General features: G+C 40.4%; 1 protein-coding gene across 6 annotated transcripts in view; it reads right to left on the bottom strand.

Moving 5' to 3' along the window:
* Window positions 1–2767: 2767 nt before the first annotated feature.
* The window catches only part of znf800b (zinc finger protein 800b), a 32054-nt gene continuing 12521 nt past the window's right edge, over window positions 2768–22300 (bottom strand). For 4 of the 6 annotated variants that reach the window (XM_030440531.1, XM_030440533.1, XM_030440535.1 and 1 more), the window contains exons 2-13: window positions 19728–19839; window positions 17208–17237; window positions 16164–16494; window positions 13279–13374; window positions 10833–10976; window positions 7996–8167; window positions 7681–7861; window positions 7315–7477; window positions 6836–7209; window positions 5500–6675; window positions 3935–4048; window positions 2768–3381 (exon numbers count right to left, since the gene is read on the bottom strand). In XM_030440531.1, the coding sequence (XP_030296391.1) occupies window positions 3947–4048; window positions 5500–6675; window positions 6836–7209; window positions 7315–7477; window positions 7681–7861; window positions 7996–8167; window positions 10833–10976; window positions 13279–13374; window positions 16164–16494; window positions 17208–17237; window positions 19728–19839 (2881 nt within the window). In that variant the 3' untranslated portion in view covers window positions 2768–3381; window positions 3935–3946. The remainder of the gene's footprint in view (window positions 3382–3934; window positions 4049–5499; window positions 6676–6835; window positions 7210–7314; window positions 7478–7680; window positions 7862–7995; window positions 8168–10832; window positions 10977–13278; window positions 13375–16163; window positions 16495–17207; window positions 17238–19727; window positions 19840–22300) is intronic. The other 2 variants (XM_030440532.1, XM_030440536.1) reach the window with 1 other exon arrangement.

The raw sequence follows: 22300 nt of genomic DNA, 5'->3' as shown, positions 1-22300 counted from the left end.
ATACATCTGTCATCTCAAAGCCAGAGGATACTGTCACACTACCAGAAGATACCCTTCACCGATTCCTTTTCACCATGTGTGTTTCACCGGCATCGTGTCAGTCTCAGAGACGTCAAAAGGAATGGCATACCGCAGCGCTGGAAATAATGTGAGAAAGTGGAAATACGGGGGGGAAATGCAAATGTCCAAAGAAGCAATTCCTGAGGAGGCAAATTAAATCTACTCTCTGCAAACACAGTAAACAAACATGATGGATGGAAGTATGTGACTCATACGTGAGGACAGAAAAAAAACAAAGGCACACAAAACTCCCCCGTGAGGTTTGAAGCGGTACATTTTTATTTATTAAGTGGTTGGTTTTAACATTCTCGTCACATCGGAAATGCTTCTCTAACTCTTCTCAGGTTCTCTAGGAGGTGAGTTTTAATAACATATTACAACTGATGAGACAAGAGACAAGAAAAAAAAACACACACACATACGTCCTAAGAGTCTCTTGAGGTTTGATTACTGTTCTCTTCTTGTCACAATCCAACAAAAAAGTTCCTTCAAAAAGGAATGAGATGCAAAGAAAGACAACTAATGGTGGAACAAGCGTGTGTCATTAATTAACAGTGACAGTAACTAGTTGGACATGTTCGAAGCATATGGTCAACCAACAGTTAAGTATAAGTCAATAACTATTGTGACTATTATAACTATTATTTATACCAGAATACATATATACACGTTTACAAGACCTTGTTGCAGTTCTCAGTTAGAAAAATAAAGTTTGGTCTTTCCTTTTTTCTGGTTTTTGTTCCATTTCATGGCTTTCTGTTTGAACATTAAGACATATCTACATTTGGTCTTCCTCGATTCTTCCCTCCCGACTCATACGCCAGTGTTTTCAAAGACTACCTCTGGGTGACGTTAATGCGGCCCTGCTTGAAGTCTGAGTACATGAAAGCATGTTTTGAATGGAACAGATGCAGCACTTAGTCCCCCCATTAGAAACAGAAATTACAAAGAAAAGCTCACAAAGTTTATTTGAAAGAGCTCCGGAACGATTAATGGAACGAAAAGTTGAATGTAAACCTTTAAAAACTTGTAGAAAAATCTAACTGTTCTCATGTTCACAGCCCCCCACATTTTCGCCTGTTAGGAATCACGTATAAGCACCGCAAACAGCTGGTGTCGATCCAAACCTGTTGCACCTGCTGTTTAGACACTAAACACGTCTGCTTTGACATAAATCACAAGCACCTACTTTGCTGTCTGGGATTTGAGAACCAATCTTTTAAGTGGCCAAATGAAGTAAAGCAATGAGTGGGGTGTACACTTTCTGAACGTAGATATGCATCACGTAGATGCCAGCGATATTTTTCTCTTAACACAGATAAACTTCCAGTTAATGGTTTCAAATATCTTAAGCAAAACTGTGCATTCAAACACACAAATGAGACCTTAATAATGCAGGAGGTCCTATCCTTCTTCACGCACTGTAAACTGGATCCTCACACATTAGCAGAAGTGCATAATCATGAGGGGGGATAATAATGGTGTTAATTTGATAGTTTTGCCTGTGGTAACAGCTGTTATAATGAATGCAAAATCAATCTGAGTTGAAACACCTGTAAATATATTCTCATTGTATGACCTTGTGTTGTTTCATACCATCATATCATAACCACTTAAAGGAGACCTATTATGCTTTTTTTCCCCATTCCTTCAGTTTGTTATGTAGATTCTTGTGTATGTAGAAGATCTATAAAGTTAAAAAGGTCGATGTCTGAACCAACAGAAACTCCTCTCTCCCACAGAAAACCCAGCTCCTTTAACATAAATGGTTGACTCGATTCATAACATAACTATCTCAGGTCACAAACTGATGTCCTTGCTTCACGTAGCCTGGTTATAAGAGCAACATCAGACTATTACAGGTACTGATAAATGGAGGTAAAACACGGTACGGTCAAAGTATAGGAAACACCCTTCACATTTGTTCCTCACATGTAGTTCAATGACAAAAATAACAGTGGAATTAAAGAAAACACAACTGAACACTGAAAATCAATTAAAGAGAAGATTAAAAAGACTTTGGGCTTTCCCTTACTTTGACCATACATTATGTAATTAATGACCATTTCATCATCTAATACGTGACACCAACTGGGACTATAATTCTATTTGCTTCTCAGTAGCAACATTTACATGAGAAGATAAATTAAGTTGTAACTCTAAGGCAACCAGAAGACTTAAAGAGGGAACAGTCTGGTTGTAGTCTATCCTGTTAGACAGCAGCACAACACAGTGCTGTTTTTGTCAGGGGAAATGTGAGAGAAATGACGGGAGAAAGGTGAGCGATCATAAACTTTCGCAAATTATCTTGAATATATCAAATTGTCAAGATTTTCGACACACTGTATTTGTTGTGATTATACAGGAAAAACTGCCAAGAACTGAATAGGTTTTCTGTAACTGTGGGACTTCAGAGGTTAAAGGTGCACACCGTAGTTTTGGGGAATACATTTTAATCACAAGACAAAGATCTTCTCTGACTGATTTTCTTTAAACCCTAAACCAACTAAATTAACAAACTCTTTGTTTAAATTTTTAACAAATAAACAAGCTGAGCCTAAAGAACAACACAATTTCATACTGTTTTACTTTGTTTATATTTGGCGGACCCTGCTTCCTTTCTAGCTTCAAACATTGTTCTGGGGACCTTATTCTCCTGTGAGAACAGCTTGTTCATTCAGTCATGAAAAAAAAGAAATATTTCTGAGTTTGTATTATTACCTCATTAATATTGTAAAAAGCAATATTCAAAATTTTGAATTCCTCCAAAACTACATAGTGCACCTTTAAATCAGGTACTGCTTTTTTCAAAACAAATTTACAGTTTGTTTCCAGTCTATTTTGTGTGGAGGTCACAATCCAGTTCTGATTTCACACAGTCTCACACACAAACACTCACATTTCCATAGTCGACCTTCATCCTTTTTTTTAGATGTGGTTCATGAAGAACAAAAGCAGTACAAATCAGTCATCTGCATATGGATCTATATTTACATACCGTTGTAAGTAAATAGAGATATATACAGCACTAGTAAATCTTCTTTTCACTAAAGTCTCTCCGTTGATAGCAGCTCCACCGTCCAGTAAGCTGGCTGGCTTCAAAATGAAACTATACAAAAAAAACCAAGTCAGATTCCAACAATATATTTGGTTCCAAAGCAAAGGGTGGAAATCCTTTGTACTTCACTCCTTGTTTGTTTGATTCCTTCATCTCCGCTCTGTGCTCCTCTCCTATCGTCCACTATTTTTCTCTATTGAAAGTTTTCATTCATTTCTTCATCGTTAGGGGCTCGCTCGTCCATTATTCCCGCTGGACTGTGACTGGAGAGAGAAGAAGAGACAAATGAGGAAAGAGAACAAAAGAAAGAGGGGAATATAGAGAGTAAGGGGAAGAAATAAGCAAAAAGCAGGAAAAAAGAGTGATAGTTCAACAAAGAGGAATCTTTCTAATGGGCAGCAGATATAAAGAGAAAATAAACGTGAGGGAGAATGTAGGAAACAGCTGGTTAACATGCAGAGCGGTCAATTAAAGCCTGTAGAATGATTGTGGTTTCTCATCTTTGCCCTGGGGAACAGGTCTCCTACATGAGCATTATACACACACCTCTGTTGCCAGAAAAGGAAGCTAAAATATCACAAGCAAACTCTCTCTCTCACACACACACACAAACAAACACACACATCACAAAATTTGCTCAAAAAAACACACCACACAGCAGCATCTCTTTGTGGTTTCTGAAAACACCGCTGCAGCAGAAAGATGGTGCAAAAAAAAAGGAAAAAAAGCAGAAAAACAAAAACAGCAACAAAAGAACAAGCAGGCAGATATGAAGTGGAAGAGTGGTACAGTCTGTAAACCGTCTTGGATTCTTACACTATGTGATTTTCACCAGGCCAGGGATTTGGAGCGGGTGCTGACTCCTTTCCTCCTGTTGGCCGCTGACGTCACTGCGTTGCGATGACTTCGCTTATGAGACTCCAGGTACAGCTGACAATACAATTTAAGGAGAAATTAAATACAGACACATGCTATTAGGGTGGGTGTCATTACATGGAGTTAAACTACAGTGAATGTACAGCTTTTTCTGGATAAAATTCAAGCACTTAAACCAACAAATTGCCGGCTCTCGCGGCCTATATCATCACATTTAAACTGAAACTATGAATTAATTTGCAAAAAATATTGTTTACAGAAGTCCTTTACCAATGTGAAAACTGACACTGAAAGTTAAAATAATGATGGCACCTGATTATCATTAGGTGTACATCGTATAATTTAATAAGATTATTATCTTGATACCTGGGCTGCAATTAACAATCTTATTGATGATTAATTAAATTATTTTGCCTGTACAACATTGTGACATTGACAAGTACTAACTCCTCACATCTGTGGAGCTTGACATAGAGACTATTTGAGTTTTTGCTTGAAAAATTATGTTGAAAACTTTTTTTTATTATTCAAATAGTTTCTGACAATTGACCAATCAATTAAACGAGCTATCGGCCAGACACAGATTGTATTTGTATCTATAGATTTAGATTTGCTTTAATTATCCCACAACATGGAAATGAAATGTTACAACAGCTCAAGATGCAACAAATACAGGAAAAAGCGTCCGCTGTCTCTCCTTCTAACAGGTGACAGGAGGGGATGACGTGAACATGGCATGATCTCTAATTCCTTATTTATTACAAACTGATTGTCACTTTGGATGTTTGCATTCCTCGTTGATTAAAATCTGTAGTTAACAAAAATACATTTCTCTGAATGGTGGCTCTGCTGTGGTTCATTAAGCACAATATGCATCAACATTAGACTGCAAGATTTTGCAATCAGAGTCTTTTCAGACAATTGTGATACAGACAATCAAGTATTAGAACAGCATCTGTAATACTGAATTTATATGGGGGTGGAATTTCTCAGGCATTAGGAAATGATTGCTCAGCCAAATCAATGACAGTTCACTTCAAAGTCTTCATGAGGGCAGACTGTTATGATAATTATCTTATGCACCAGAATTGATGTGTTTCATTCCATTCTACTTTTTGTTCCTGATTCAGAGAGTAGGAAATATGTGAAAAGCTTTTTCTTTTAAGAGTTGTAGTTAAGAAGCAGCATTTAAAATCTAATAGAGCAACAATAAGTCAATCGAAGGAAGATAAAGTGCCAATGATTTTGATAACAGATTAATTATTTGAATCATTTTTCAAGGAATTCAAACATTTAAACATTTCCCTGCTTCAGCTGCTTTTATGCAAGGACTTGCTGCTTTTTAATCATCATTTATGATAGTAAATGAAGTGTCTTTGGCTTTTAGACTATTAGTATTTTTCACAATTTTCATACTTTATAGACTAAATGATTAAACACTGAAATTCTCAGCAGATTCATCGATAATAAAAATATTTATTAGCTGCAGCTCTAGAATGTAATACCTTCTTGGCAAAGGCCCGTCCGCACTGGTCGCAGGCATGGAGGGAGAAATTCTTGGTCACTCTGACTTCGGTGGACGACGACCCTGTGCTGCTGCCCTCTGACTGGGCTTCGTGCCGTCGAGTGTGTGGGGAGCTGGTGGAGGACGAGTTGCGTTGGTGTGTGTGTTTCTCACTGCGGCGGGTCAGTGGGGGGCTGATAGGCCGATGCTGGTGGATCTGCTGTCTCTCCTGCTTACGGGTGACAGGAGGGGATGGCGTGAACGCTGGCGATGCAACGTCCTGCTGTTTCCGAGTGATTGGGGGAGGGGGCGGGGCGGAGGAAGAGGAGGAAGAAGAGGTGGAAGAGGCTGAGGTGGTGCTTGGGGGAGCTGTGGAGCACTCTTGCTTGCGAGTGACGGGGGGTGAAGGGGAAGAAGATGGAGATGAGGAAGCAGGACGTCCGTTCACTTCCTCTTTGACGTTGCTGCTGGTCCTCTTGTTCTGACTGGTGCTGCTGAGGACGACCTCAGCGAGCCTCTTCACCGCCCTGCTCTCCAGTTTGGGCATGATTTTGGCGAGGTATGCGGATGACTTCTTGTGAACGACAGTAACGTGGCGCAGGACGTCACGTTTGCGACGTGACTCGTAACGACAGAGAGGGCAGCGGTAGAACTTAATAAAGATGTCGTTGCCGTCTGTGTGTAGCTCGATGTGCTTGGTTAAGTTCTGCCGTGAGCTGAACTGTCGTTTGCACAGTTTGCAAAAGAGCTGCTTAAAGTCAAAACCCACCGACAGTTTGGTCATTCTGGAAGGCACGCCAGTGCTGCATGTGTTGCCTCCCCGCGAGGATGATGAAGATAGCATTGGTGTCATCTTTGGGCTCGATGGGGCCTCCTCCTCTTTCACCTTCAGGGCGTTTTGTACCACAGGAGCACCTTTGGCTGTCCCAGTGCTGTCACTAGGCGATGGAGCCGGGCTGCTATCGATGTCCTCTTCATTGTCGTCGTCATCGTTATCTGAAGGTTCTACTGCTTCTTCTTTCACTCGGATATTGTTGCTTGGATTAGCTTGGGGTAAATTGGTGCTGCTACTGTTCGGAGTGGGTGCTGTAGTAGAGGAGTTGGGCGTCGTACTAGGTCGGTTACTTTTGATGCTGTATATTTTGTGGACAATACGCATGTGTCTCTTCAACATGAGCTGAAACCCAGAGAAAAATACAGATTAAAAACATGACTATATCATGCAATAAATCAGACATACAAATGACCTATACCGTGACATGAAATTATGGTCATATCACACGGCCTCATACCACCCACAAGAACAAAATTAAAAAGCTTAAGGCTGCCTAACACACCTGAGAGCTGTAGTTCCTCTTGCAGAGCGTGCAGCGACACGAGGCTGGGTTCACCTGCGGCGAGGCAGGGGCTGGGAGTGGACTCGGAGGTTTGGGTGGGTTTTGGTTTGATGGCGTTGTTTTAGAGTTCACGGGGGTGGACTTGGAGGAGTTCTGTCCACGTGTTGGAGAGGAGTTGTTGCTCTTCCTGGGGGGTGTGACCTCCAGAGAGAAGGGCTGACCGGGCCGCGAGGCAATGCTGGGTGTGATGGTGTCCCGACGAAGGCCGCGATGGACCTCGTCGAAATGACGCCGTACGTTGGCTTTTGTGGCGAAGGTTTTGAGGCACACTGGGCAGGATTTTCCAGTCGGTGTGCTGAGAGTCCTTGGCCGACCTGCAGTGACAACAAAAACAAATATTATTTCATATGTTTCCTTAACAAAAAAGCTACTATTGAAATGGCTTTTTATTGTATCTAATTGTCATGTGTTTGATATACCTTTAACCATGGAGAGCAGGCTTGTGGGAACTGTACGAGTCTCTGTGAACTTTCTAAGTTCTTCCAGTTTGGTCTGGTGCATTTTGCGGCAGTGACGCCTGATGCTGCGGCGTGAGTTAAAGTCCTGACCGCACAGACAACAGGAGATTGTCACGTCCTCAACCTGAACAGGAGGGAGAAAACAAAGAAGATGGAGATCGACTGAGTATGATAAACAATGTGGAAAACATATCATCTAGCACGTAAAAAAGCACCAGGCCTGAGTAATGACAGATATCTATAAAATTATTTTAAAGATGTACTAAACATGACATTCACTCTGAGCAAACCCCACTTTGCTGTTACTTGCCGTGTCGAGGCACCTACCCCACTAGTGGACCCTTCGTCTTCATGTGGTGGCGGCTCGTCTTTAGACTCCTCCTCAGCCTCCCATCTCCTCTGTCCCTGATTGTGTCCCGGGCTGCTGTGGCTCTCCGGCTGGCTCTGCTGGTTGTTGTCTACACCCTCTACTTGTTCTCCCTCCCAGGCTACAGGACTCTCTCTGGCACTGTGAAGAACATTGACACAAAACGTCAGAGACAAGGGAAGACAGGAAGAAAAGAGAGTAGCCTAAAAGACAATTCACATCATGAGGGTCTTGGACAACCTACAAGAACCTACAAGTATTCCTCTACCACCTACCTGGGTGTGTGTGATGGATATCTAGCCAGTTCCTCCTCAGTGGTGAGGTACTGGAACACGGCCTTATTAGTGGTCTGAATTGGCTCCAGGCGGACTACGCAGTCTGGCCGGTCAGGTCTGGGATATATGGCTTCCAGTAAATCCTTCATGGCTAGGCTTTGTCTGTCATCACCTGATGAACCCAGAATAGAAAAATCCAAAAAGTTAAAAAAGGATAATAAGTTTAAGTATTATAGAAACTTATGGAAATTAAGTGTAGTCCTATATTATGTATCGCTTTACAAATAAAAGAGTTTCTGACCAATGCTGGTCGCCACTGCTACTTCTGTGGCTGCTGAGAATAATTCTAAAACCAACTCAGCCCTGCTCACTTTTCATGTCCACACTTGGTTTAATTGTTTTCATAACCCGGAACAACAGTGCAGTGTTTCAAAGTGGAAGGAGCTCTAGTCCTGGTCTGTATCTAACAGCATGGTAAGAAACATATGATGCAGCTTATATTCCCAACATTAGCTTGTGTTTTCCGGCTGATGCAACATTACAGTTTTAATAGTACAGTTTTTTGTTCCTTGTCTTACTAGCGGTTTATAAAACTGTTTTTATAAGGGAATGAAGAACACAGACTTGGACACAAAAAATGCTACCCCGGCTTTTAATACAACCTAAATGGCACCACCTCACTTGAATCACTTGAGTCAATGGTGGTCTCAGGGTAACATTTAGAGACACATGTTTTTACTGGTTGGTTCCTTTTGGTTCCATACTACTGCCACTTGATGTTACTACGGTATACAGTCATGTTTTACCGATGGCACCTTCAAGAGCACATACTCTTTCTCGAACTCTGAAGTTTAAAAGAAAACGCATACGATCTGGAAAGCCGCCAATGAGTGGTCATCAGCAGATGTAACATATCTTCCGCTACACAGAGCTTTGTGGGTCCGAATAGTCAGAAAAGCATGTTGGCTTGAATAGTGCAAAATGTGACCGGACACAGTAGGGCATTTTTGGCATACTGTATTTCTTTTACTACATATTGGGAAAATACTACATTCTTTTCTGGTATAAGTAATATTATGGTCAGATCGGTACTGATAATCACTGATATTAGTAAATGGAAGGATCGTAATTGGTGGACCCTGACCATATCGTATAAACATTAATTCATCTAAAGTCATCATCTGACATATGGACATGTGTCCTGACGGTTCGCAGAATCATGCTACTTACAACATGACTAGACTCTGATCTGGCAAAACATGTCCTCTTAAAATTGTTTTCGAGCGACACACTGAACTCCAGGCTGCCTACTTCTTGTGGCAAATTGTGCATGGGCATCAGATAAAAGCCCAAACATCTTTAGCCATTTGCCCTTCCCCTTCAATTTTCTTTTGTGTTACTGGACAAAATTTAAAAGCCCACAAAGAAGGCAAAATGGAAAAACTCTTAAATTGGTCAGGAAGTGAATGGGTTTGTGTCACTATGTGCTGAAAAGATTAGGGTCTAGGGATATTAAACATTTTCTGTTGTTGCACTTTTGGTTTGGCACTTACTTTTACCTCAGTGGTCTTTCTTTTATACTGAATACAAACATTTGCTTCTCAAAAGCCAAAAAAGATTCCTTTTTTAGAAAACAAGCAAGTCTTTTTCGTAAAATTCTTTACAACGGGAGATAAAAGGATGATTAAAACTGAACTGAATTTCTAGGCACTTTAAAAAAAAGGACCACAAATCGTGACTGGGGACTGTGTAGTCCCACTGTCAGAGCTGGATGATGAAAAGTTGGGTGTTTTCTAAGAAAATTATTTTGTTTATCCAGTAGGCACACATTAATATCCAGCAGCTCGGTGGTGACAAAAGAGACACCAATTCAGTCGTTTATCAAAATATTAAAACAACACACTTTCAGCACAGCAATAAGCCACTGGTGCAGGGAACAACTTCATTAAGAGCAGAAACAGATGAAAAGAAGGGTGTGATGAAACAAACATCTTTTTTACAACGGCGATCATTACAGGAGATAAAACCGAGGAAAATATAATTGACCGTTTGTGTTGAGATTGATTTCTCTTTTAGGGGGAGATGAGAAAAGAGTTTGGTAACAGAGAAATTACTTGAAGAGTTTCCTCGGCTTCATCCTTTCCCCTCAGTCTCATACCACTTTTAAGCAGCAAAGATTAGAGACATGCATACACACTGTAAATAATGAGGAGTAGATAAAACAAAAATGCTGCAAGATCAAAGTCAATTTCCTCAGTGATATGAAAGGAGAGTCGAGGAGAAACTGCACTTTGAGTATGAGTAGTGATTGATGGATTGGGCATGTGACAATGTGCATGTGAGTGTGTGTAAATGTGTGCGGAAAGGACTGAAATGGCACTGTGTGCAGTCAGAGGCGATAAGAGAATAATGAGTAGGAGACAGATGGTGTGGAAGCGGGAGAAGAAACCTTGGAGTGTCACAATGTGAGCGCAAACTGCCGAGAAGTCGTAGGAGGTGTTGAGGTAATCAATGATTCTGTGCATAGGTTTGTGTGTTAGCAAAAACTCAGGGTGTACGGGTGCCTAGCTGGAGTCAGTTTAATCCCAGGGAGTCTCGCTTAGTCTGTCTGATGTGTACAAGTTTGCATTTGCATGTCAGCATGTACAAAACCTCGGGCCATGGCTCTCAGAGTGTGAGTTCCACCTGGTCTGCCTATTAATTTTATTACTGAGTTTATGTGGATTTTTTTTTTTTATCTTTATGTTTTTGTTCAATTTTGATTTTCGTACTTTGAGAGTTCAGCTGAGTTCATAAATGTGTTATTCAGTATTCCAGATTTGTGTCATGTCGCTCACCGTCAGGCTCAGGCAGTCGTGATAGGCAGTAGTACTCTTTGTGCGTGATGAGATTGGGCAGGCCTCTGAACAGACTGCGGCACAGTTTACACTCAAAGATGGTGTCCACCTCCCTCAGCAGCATGTGCTTCAGCTGGGTGGTACCTGCAAGTCAAGGAAAAGAGGTGGGGATTACAAACAGTGATTTAGGGAGAATTATGAAGACACTTACCATGTACATGCAGCAACAGACTCCTAAAGAGAAAGGAAGCACTTTCTGTTGCCACCGACATTACCTGATAATTTCCAAGTTGCCTTGGCAATTAAAGGCGAGAAGCATTGCCCTGCAGAGCCAGAAAGCCTGTGCAGTTCTAGACAGACAGTTTTAGACCGACAATTTAAGACATAATCATGCAAAAGTTTAAACAAATGTTGGTGATGACATTATGACCAGAGCCATGTAGCCATAGTTATAACTACTTAGATGTCCACTAATTTCAGTTGAATTTTTAATGTTAACTTTTATAACTTTGCAGTGGTTAGGTAAATGATATTAAGCTAACATTAGCTAGCTATCTTCAATGAATAATGTAAGCTTATGGTTTTTATCAGCCTGAGAACCAGCTGTAACTTCAGTTACCTGAAGTAAAGATTATTGTCATTACATATAATTTAGGTGTTGGCCCTGTTTTGGAAATATCTCAATAAACTAAAAAAAAAAATGGTGGCCTACTGGAATATTACTTTGTTGTGAACACATTTCAAAGAAGGAAAAAAAACTTAAGGGAACAGCTCTAAAACTGTGGGTCTGGAACTGCTCTGTCTAGAGCTGCGGGAGTTCTCAGATGATGTTGTCAACGGCAACACTCTCTCTATAGAGTATGTACAATTCATTGCAAGAAAATATATGAATACTGGCAAAACAGAAATGTATACAGGTGGTGAGCACAGATTCAGGCTGGTATAGCACAGTGCACATAGAACAAAGACTTGTTTCAATCCAGAGAAATATTTCAGCAATTATGTATTGTTAAGAAAACTCAAACTGGGGCGCCGTTTAGCTCAGTTGGTAGAGCAGGCGTCCCATGTGCAGAGGCTTTGTCCTCGTTGTGGCAGCCCCGGGTTCGTGTCCCGGTTTCCTATCTATCTTCAGCTGTTCGATCAATAAAGCTGATAAAGGCCAAATTTTTTTTTTTTTAAAAACTCAAACTGTGTATAAAGTATAGACATTTATATGATCTTTTATCATCAGTATCTCTAATTAAACAGGGATAAACACGAGATAAACAGAGAAAGGCCCTGATAAATTCCATTCTGTACAATCGGTCCGTGCTGTTCCCAATGAAGAGCTCATTGGCCTTTCAAAGGACTCAGATAATGGTGGCCTTCATACTGAGAGCTACTTTTGCGTCACTGCTGTCATCTTCTATTCATTTTTTTTGCGTCAACAACAGCTGACTCGTGTTCAACTTAACTGCAATTTGTCCGTACGGAAGTAATCAGCACTTCGTTGGATATGTGACTCATACTATACACAAAAAGTACATCTCCTCGGCCTCCGTTTAAGTAGCAGCATTTTACGCTCTGACAGACATTTACCTCACACGTGTTGGCATGCACACAGCCCACATACATTCATGCTAAATCCCTGACAAAACATTGTTCTGGTGACTCATACAGATGTCAGTACCTGTCCTACTTTGTGTCCTCTCACACATCACTTTATACTCTGGTGAATTGTGCATCCTTGTCATCGCCTCTGGCTCAATGAGGAGGCAATCGTAGTGTGTTGTAGCATGATCATACACCACAACAACAGGGATAACCATGCTGACCCACAACGTGACTGCCCTGCCTCAGTGCAGTGCCTACCATGGACATTCTCAGCATTTAAAGGAGCTTTGCTCGTCAGCCTTAACGCCCCATGTGGTGTGTAAAGGCAACAAGCAGCTATTTAAAAAGATCTGCTTTGCATACTTTGAAAACTGCAGTTTAAGTTAATGGAGCTATTGAAGCTAATCTGATGTTGTGTTAATGCAAAGCAAGTATTTCCTACTTCTGTTTCACAATTCATTAAATGTGAATCCACTAGAGGAAGTAATGTGCTGTAAACTGCTGGAGACCGACTAAGGCTAACATTATTTTATTTATTTTTAAAAAATTAGTTTTGGCCTTTTTTTATGGCTTTATTGATAGAACAGCTGAAGATATGGCAGGTAACAGGGAGAGAGAGAGTGACACGCAGCAAAGGGACCCAGGCCGGGAGTCGAACCCAGGTCCTCTGCACATGGGACGCGCGCTCTACCCACTGAGCTAAACGGCACCCCAAGGCTAACATTATTATTCTAAATTGGTCAGCATCAAATACATTCTTTTTATTTGTCTGGGCAGTTCAGTTTTAAATATTGGGATAAAGTTTTCGCAGACACAAAAAAAAAAACATTAGACACTACATGGAGACACAAACCTGAACGGAAGCATTCGATGATCTGCTGAATCCCAGACTTGGAGGTCTGCAGAGGCTGCTGGAGCAGAGGAGGATCTCCTGGCTCCACACATACACCTACAGAGAGAGAGAGAGAGAGCACGAGAGAGAGAGAAAGAGAGCGAAAGAGATGGTATTTTATCAAAGCGAGCAAATGATTACAAGAGAGCATGACAGTCTTAGAGGAATCACCCATCACCTGGGAATTCTGGGGCCCTGGTAAGACACAAAGTAGGTAACAGTTTGCTTAAAGGGTACACACAGTGAGACAATGAGGTCTGTATGGGGCAGTGATTCACTGTGACCTCATTACCACCTCGCACACATGCAGTAAAGGATGACTACGAGAAAGCAGGTCATCCATCTCCTCCTTTCCCATTTCAGTATATCATTAAATATATCCCTCCGTCCTTAGTTTGATCAAAGAATGTAATAAGAAAGGAAATACGCAGAACAGTTGTTAAATGACGAATGAAAAACACCTCTTGCTCATTCAGTCTTACAGCGATGCTCGTTGAGATGACTAAAGCTCAAGTGGGTCTGTTGGCAAACATGCAGTGGAGGGGCAGAGGCACGCTGATGACATTTTTTGTTCCCAGTCCGACGCTGTTCAGAGCCAGAGCAGCATCTGATACTTCAGCTTGGATGGCGCACAGTGCCACTTTATCAGCAGAAGCAGCAATGTGACCCGAGGAAATGTATTGATGTGTATTGAAAAATGTTTTTTGCCTCAATCATGCAGGAGTGCAGGGTCAGCTGGGAAACAGCAATTCTGATGCTGGTAGGGATTTTTATGTTTCGTTTGATTTACTGACCTACTTTCGTTACTTAATTACTTTTAATCGATCAATTGCTACAATGATACTGTAAGAAAAGGAAAGCAATCATTTTTCTCTTTGCTGGTTGCATGCAAGCACAATGAACACAATGCAACCCATGCTAGTCAATAACAGCATGTCACACAATGTACAGCACATGCAATATATGCAATTTAGGAAAGAGAGTTTTTCTTTTTACTTCAACTGTGTGAAATATTTTCTAATAAAGCAGGCTGCCAAATCTTTTTAACATTCCTGCCTTAAAATACTGCCAAGCACAGACACCACAAATGATTCTGCAGATATTGCACAACACAAAAGTGCAGAACAAGTATTCTGCCCGCAAGAGAAAAACTGAAAAGACATTTAATGTATATGCCTTTAGAGTGTTATTTTTACTCATTGATCTAAAACAAACACTCGTGTTTCTTTTCTTTGTGTAAAACATGGCAGGAGTGGAGCTTTGATTTGTACATTATTGATGAAAGGTGACAGTGTCTCCATGACCCACAATAGGCTACTCAGACTACAGTTTGTGAAGTGCCCTCATTCTAACTGCTTTCATGCATTGTTTAATTTCAACATCCATCAACACCATCTTAACTTTTCATACAAACAGAGAGGGCCGCAAAAACACGCAAATTACACTCCAGACCCAGTAATCACCTCAGATGCTTAAGTCTAATTTCTCACATCATATTGATGTGAAAGAAGGTGACGGTAAAAAAACATTTGTGCTGCAACAAAAAGAGCCTTTTGTAAGATTGATGACTGAGACAAAGATCCGAAAAAAAACACTGTCAGCGTTTCCAGCTGTGACAGATGTCCACTTTGCAGCACACACTTAAATTACAGCCCCCAAACTACCATTAAAGTTTAGCTAAGATGCACTCCTGTCAGTCAGAGAACAATGCTGTGTTTTGTTCATTCACAGCAACATACAAAGAAATTATTTTTGTCTGTTTGTTTTTACTTTTGTTCAGATAATAAGACTAGAAGCAGAGACATTGCATGTTAAAAGCCACATTTGCCCCACACTTCCTCCAAAGCACACACAAACACTCAGACCAGCATACAAAAATAGTAAGAAAAAAGACCAGCAGACAGACTGACACCCCCAGGAGGACGTGAAGGAAAGAGTGCAAGAAACAGAGACAGAGAAAGCGATGGAGATTATGTATTAATGTGTGACAGAATGTGTTTCACTCGTACCCATCCCCCCACACCTCTCCGAGGCAGGCTACTATAATCCGAGCGGGGCAGGTCAGTAACCCGCCGACCTCCACCCCCTCGCTCCCTGCAATAGGGTCAAAGATCAACCAATCAGGAGCGTCAGTCGAGGTAAACAGCTTCCTTATACTATGAGTGGTGGAACTCCCTCCTTAGCAGCAGCAGTTAGAAATTAGCTCACAGTAGCACGATTTTCACCTGAATCAAGACGTGTACATTGGTCTTTGAAGGAAGGAGGAAAACTACGGTGGCAGGATCACAAGCAACAAAGCCAAAAGCAAAGAAAACAAACATGTCAGCATTCTGTAGTATAATTTTTAACCCAATATCAAAAAGTGTTTTCTGTGGGTGAAGTGGTTGCACCTCAGATAGCAATATAATCATACATTTCAGTCATATTTCTCTGATCATCCTAGGTTTTTATTTTTCATTAGCCACATACTAAAAATTCCAAAGAGGTATACTTTCCAAAATCCTGGCAGAGATGGGATTACTTGTGCAGCCATAAAGAGAAAAGTTTCACATTTATTCTAAACTTAAGCCCATGTGCATCTTTCTTTAGCAAGTGACCGATTTCTAACTTAGTTAGTTGCCCAAGTCTGTTCACTCATCCCGAAGCTTACATAGTCGGAGTAAACATGACTTTCAAGATCCATTTCTTCTGTTGGAACACAATATTTGATTTTGTTTGGAGTACACAGACAGCCATACCCTGATGCTCTGGCAGTGAAGCTACACAGGAGGCTGACAGACAGTTTTAGCCTGTGGGTGGATGAGTCAAAGAAACAGGATGTGCAGAAGGAAGAAAACTTTACCGACCTGTGTTATGAGCATGGCTGCCGGCACTGGTCTGCTGTAACCACTCTTCAGTCTGACAGCTCTGGTCCCTGGTCTCAGCATGAGGTTCAGGCAGCAGAGGGGGAATGGGCTTCCATAGGGGCTTGGCCGCAGACTGGGAACCAGAGTTGCCTTTTTCCTGAACTATGGAAGTTTCCTCCTGGTCCAAGTTCTCAGAGAGCACCTCAGCTGACGCAGAGGTCTGATCCGAGGATTGGACTCCTTCTTGGGGGTCCTCCTCTGGTGGTGGAGGCTGGGGGTCTGACTGGGGCTGGCCTTCCTCCATCTCCGTCTGACCACCACTCGGTGGAACCTGAACCAGAAAACCATGAAAACATGAGCTACAGAAAAAGGAGGACAAAATGGACATATCCAAGTTGAAAAAGGACTCAAATTATATGATTATTATGGCACTGTGGTACAAATGAAAGTTATGCATGTGATTTCAGAGGAAAACATAAATTTTGCATTTCATTTCCACAAAAAAATTATTACAACAACAATGATGATGCAATTTTTTTCTGGGGTCTAGACCAACAGTAATGTTCCCTCATATCTAGAGATTGTGATTTCTAAATCGTAGAATCTCTGTAGCACCATAATGCTTAATCTATAATGATAAATTGTGACACATCTATGTATACAATAGTTATAAAAAACATGGATAATGTTTCTATTTATGTGCTGCTTTCAATGCAACGATCTCAGTGTCACTGGGTCAAATTGTAGGGGAAGCAGCATGTAACGCTGTCTGACACCATGAATGATCTCTTGATGCCACCACTGGATGGCGCTAAAGTCAACATTCTGAAATGAATTCATGTTGAAAGAAAGACACTAACAATCTAGTTTAAAAGACTTTAACAGGAAATCATTACCATGCAATAGACTGAAGATTTCCATTAAACATCATACATCTGTCTATCCTGCTGCTGAACCAAAATCTGTATGCTGTTAAATAAGATGGATCTGAGGATGTTATGATATGTTTCATGGTCATGATTTGTTTGTGTGTCATATGCCTACTTTTTGTGTAAACTTCTTAGGCGGAGCTGCCTGAGGATGCAAAATGAATTTCAGTACAAATTGACAGTAAGATCATATTATATTGTATTTCAATTTGTCAGACAACGAAAGTATGACTTGCTGACTACTAAAAAATACTGGAAACAAATACATAAAACACACTTACCTACATGCATAATGTTGATATGACTTAATGCACTGCCTAGCCCCTAACCGTAACATTAACCATCACAAATAAATGCCCTAGCCCAACCCATTCCTGAACCTTCAAACTATTTCTGACCAAAACCTTAAAACCAGGTCTGGACTGTCTAAAATGTCTTCACAGCTCAGGTTTAAGTACATGGATAGACAACAATACAAGCACGCAGACACAATCTTATTAATAAAACGTGACAATACATAAATTAAATTCATGCTGGCTTAAAAGAAAGAAAACCCATCAGAAATAAATTTAGTTGCCATCCCCTGCGAAAAAAGATTCACATTGCTTGAAAGAATGAGGGGTCACAGCAGGTGAGTGAGAGAGAGAGAGAGAGAGAGAGAGAGAGAGAGAGAGAGAGAGAGAGAGAGAGCGAGAGAGAGAGAGAGAGAGAGAGAGAGAGAGAGAGAGAGAGAGAGAGAGAGAGAGAGAGAGAGAGAGAGTGTGTGTGTGTGTGTGTGTGTGTGTGTGTGTGTGTGTGTTGTGTGTGTGTGTGTTGTGTGTGTGCGTGCGTGCGTGTGAGAGAGAGATTGTGTGGCTTTCTTGTCTCCTGAGCGTCCAGAGATTTTGTACGGGGGGACATTAACCTTGTCGCACACTGCTACCCTTCAGCAGATAAGTGACTCCACACCGACCCATCACTGTGCGCACATTTGTCTGTGTGTGTCGCTGTGCCTCTTGACCAGACCTTCTTTCTCTCTAAATCCCCAATCTTTTCTCTTCCACCACCCACCAATTTATCCTCATTTTCCCTCTGTCTGTGTCTGTCTTTCTCACTCTGTGTGTCCCTGCCGCCCTTGAAGAGGGATAAATGACTCCCACCGTTCAGGCACATTACAGCACATCACCACAGGACAAGTGGGCCACTTGGACACTATGTCACACACACACAAACACAGACACACAAAAACACACTTTGCATACCACAGCATAATCAAATGACCACAAAATAACTCAACAGTATTTTACACATGCTCAATGAAGCCACCTGTTCAATACAAAACATATAACTCATCACAGCCAATGAACACATATGGTTTGTTTGTCAGGAGATGGGAAAATAAATAACCAAAGTGGAGGCCATTTCATCTTAAATCTAAAACATCTACAGGTGCATCTAAATCTTTTTTTCTTTCTGTAATTTAATCCAAAAAGTAAAAGTTTCATATGTTCTAGATTCATTACACATAAAGTAAAGTATTGCAAGCTTCTTCTTTTTTTTTTTATTAAATTTGATGATTAGGACTTACAGCTCATCACCAGTATGTCAAAATCTAAGAATATTACATATTCAGTGCACCTGTATATCTATTGCAAGCAAAGAACAACATCAACATCTTGGCTGTCCAGTGCTCAGGTAAAAAAAATAAATTATCAGAGAGCGATACATTTCAGTTGGTATAATTTCAGTCAATTATCAGCTGTTCGTGGTTGATTTATTTTTGGCGGAGCAGTGAGTAGGGAGCTGCAGAAAAGGTCCTAATTAGAGTGGGTGGACTAGAATTTCCACTCACTTCTCCCAAAAACTACTATATGGAATAAAAAATAAAATACACAGGTGAAACCTGGATGAAAGACAGTGGATCATAATTATGAAGACTGGGAAAAAATAGGTATATTCCTGACATCAACGTCTTGTGTCCATCTATGACTTTCATTATAATCACATGATAGATTGTAATGATTTCTGAAAAAAACTTTAAATGAGCATTCACTGTCTCTGTGGCTCTTCTTAGAATATGAATACGTGAATGTTAAACAATGCATTGGCTTTAATTGTATTGCCTGGTGTTTGGGCACAAACTGTATTCCCCCTCATGCAGGTAAGGCTGTGGCATTAAATAGTGTAGACTGTTATTTCCCTAAGTACAACAGAAAATGTTAGACATGAATAAACAAACAAACAAACAAACAAACAATCAGGTACACAGGGCTGTTTCCATTTTCATCTGGACTAAATCAAAATTTAAAAGGGAGGACTAAATGTAATCTGAGCACCTGTGACTAAGTTTGCGGATTAAACATTTTATATACGAAGCAAGAGCACAGTGTCTGGTAATCTAGGATAAAGATGTTCAGTTGGTGCCTTTTTAAATATCTGAAATGTGGAAATTAGAGTGTTCTGCACTGAGACACACAGACACACAGTAAAATCTAACCACAACATGACGGTAGTTCAAAGGACATTTTGCACATGTGGATATGAATTTTGGTCTCAGCAAAGTGTAAAGGAAGTGTGTTTTACATAATCTGACAGTGAAGGGAAGAGTAGGAACAATAACAAGCAGACATAATTGTGTTTTTTTTTTTTTCAGTACCTGTCTGCGGTGACATTGGGAGCTCTTCCTCCCAGCTGACTTCTGGGACTTCACCATGCTGCCAAGACTGGCCTGCGGCACCGCACGTTCACTTCCAGCACACACCTGTAACCTGCAACAACACCCCACATTAGCCAGGGAACAGCTTAGCAAGTTACAGAGGCTTCTCTTGTTACACTGTATTCATGTTTGCTTACATATGAATTTACAACTCATGGCCAACTGTTACAAAAAGCAAAAACAGAACTGTCATTGAATTTTCATTACATGTTCAAGCTGACTCATCATTGATACATAACATTAAATAGGAGTATGGCATCAATGATGTCCAACATAGATTTGTTTTAAGATTTAAAAACAATTAAAATATTAATACATTCTTTTAACACTGTATTTTCATGTATCTCAAAAAGTATATACATATATATTTAAAAATATAAATGAAATATATATACTCTCTTTTTTTTGTTTATTATATTCTAACATCCACAAACACACAAAACATTTCATTTTAAACAAAATCAAAATGTTTAAATGAAAATAAATTAAACTAAAGTTGGATTTGACAACAAAACTCCACTTCTGTTGACAAACTGTACACCCACAACACATTTCTGTGCAGAAAGCATGTATGACGCATTAGAAAACACACAGCAAACATAAGGACTTCATGTGTTTACCGTCTGTGGAGTGCTTAGAAACCACCAGGCAACGATCTAATAATAAAACAGCATTGAATATTTTAAGGTCACAGTAATGGTTTCCCACAATGCTAATTTGGCTGCTCATCATATTGCTGGCAGGACTATTAGACCCATGTAACCTGCAATATTACCCAGTATGAGGCACACTGTTCCTGTGCGCATTTAAAATGAGCACACTGGCCTCTCTAACATAGGTTATGCTAATGGGTACTGTATATATACCTTCACCAGCGCACCTTACACTGCTAGGCACACTGTTACTGTATGCATATGTGGATCTGGATTAAAAACACTTTGTAACAAGTGTGTTTATGCATAAGTGTTGCTGTTTTCAAAATGCATATATACACACACACACATACATACATTCAGTAAACAAAGGACTTCTACTGGGAACAGTTAGGAGCCGGTCTCTGAAATGCATAGTGTGTGTTGGGCTCAACAGAAATCCAGCTGAATTGTGATATACTGGTAATACTCTGGTATACATGTTTTTCAGGTGTATTAGAGAATGTAGGCTTTTTTCCATTATGCTGTAACCCAAGTGGGCAATAAATAAAAGATCTCTGGGGAAAACTCACAATTTCAATCTATGAAGTGACAATCATATAGGTAGATTGAAGCCTGAACTTAAAGAAATATGGGCTTTATGAGACTGTTTTATTTATATGACAATATCAATGTTGACAAAAACACATTTGTTGCTGCCCTCTAGTGGCAGTATAAGTTAAAACAGTTTGGTCCAACTCAGCCACATGCACTTGACACCACACTAGTGCTCATTTCCACTGCTTCAAATACATGCTTCAGGTGCGCTGTGGCATGCTGAGCAGCCTCACTGTATCCTCATTTATTATATTTTGTCATACCCACTAGCAACAGAAGACCAGCATTAGCTGTGAACAACACCAGCAAACAAACAAATAAATAAATACAGTCTTGAAATTGACATTTAGTGGTCATTTTTTTCCGCAGTGGATACGTTTTAAATGTCCAAAGAGTCAAATGGTAGACCAAAATGAGCTGCAACTGAGTAAAATATAAGAAAGGTAAAGCAGTGTTCTTTCAATCAAAGATCAAGTCTCCAAGAAGCCCGTGGTAAACATATATTTGTTGATTCTGTGATTTTATGGTAAACTATCAGAAACAAGGAAATGCTTTACGTAGCTAAAGTGAGAAATTATCACTTTGTCTTACAACTATGAGGAAACTTAAATTCAAATTAAATAGAAAATGGGACAGAAAAGGAGAAATTGTCTCTTTCAAGCTCTTGGTTTAATAAAATGAGCTGCACAGCTTGAGCAGTAAGTTACACAACTGTGAAAAGTGTGGCGGCGACCTCAGTTGCCTCCATCCTACATCCAATGTCAGATGCATGGGCATATCTCCACTTAGGTATATTTGTAATTCCACCTAACCTCCAGCAGATGGAAACAAAGCTCGAACCTAAAATGTTTTTCTAGTTGAAAAGTTTTGTAGTCTGGAGAGGTCTCCAAACGACATAATGACCCAAAGCAACACTCAAGGGGCCACAGAGGGGTTACCCTAACACAACGTACATCTTAATACAAAGGATGTGATTTGCTGTACTATTTCACTGAGGCATGCACACTTATGGAGCTCTGCTTCCTAATTCAAGTAGCTGAAGCAGAGGAGCAGGTGAGCTGATTACAATTCAAAACAACTTCACTCACTTAATTATCTGCCAGAACAATGTCAATACAAAGGCTGGCGTGTACATGAGAAGACAAAGGTCAGACTGCTGTTATGGCCCTGTAATGGGAAATTAAAAATACTTTGCGAGGTAACAGCTGTGTAAATCATGTTATCACAAAGGTAGGATCCTGAACACAGAGGTATCACTCTGAT

Source organism: Sparus aurata, chromosome 14 (genome assembly GCF_900880675.1).
Source record: "Sparus aurata chromosome 14, fSpaAur1.1, whole genome shotgun sequence".
NCBI lineage: Eukaryota > Metazoa > Chordata > Actinopteri > Spariformes > Sparidae > Sparus > Sparus aurata.
Note: the sequence above shows the minus strand (reverse complement) of the source record. Positions and strands in the feature narration are given on the sequence as shown.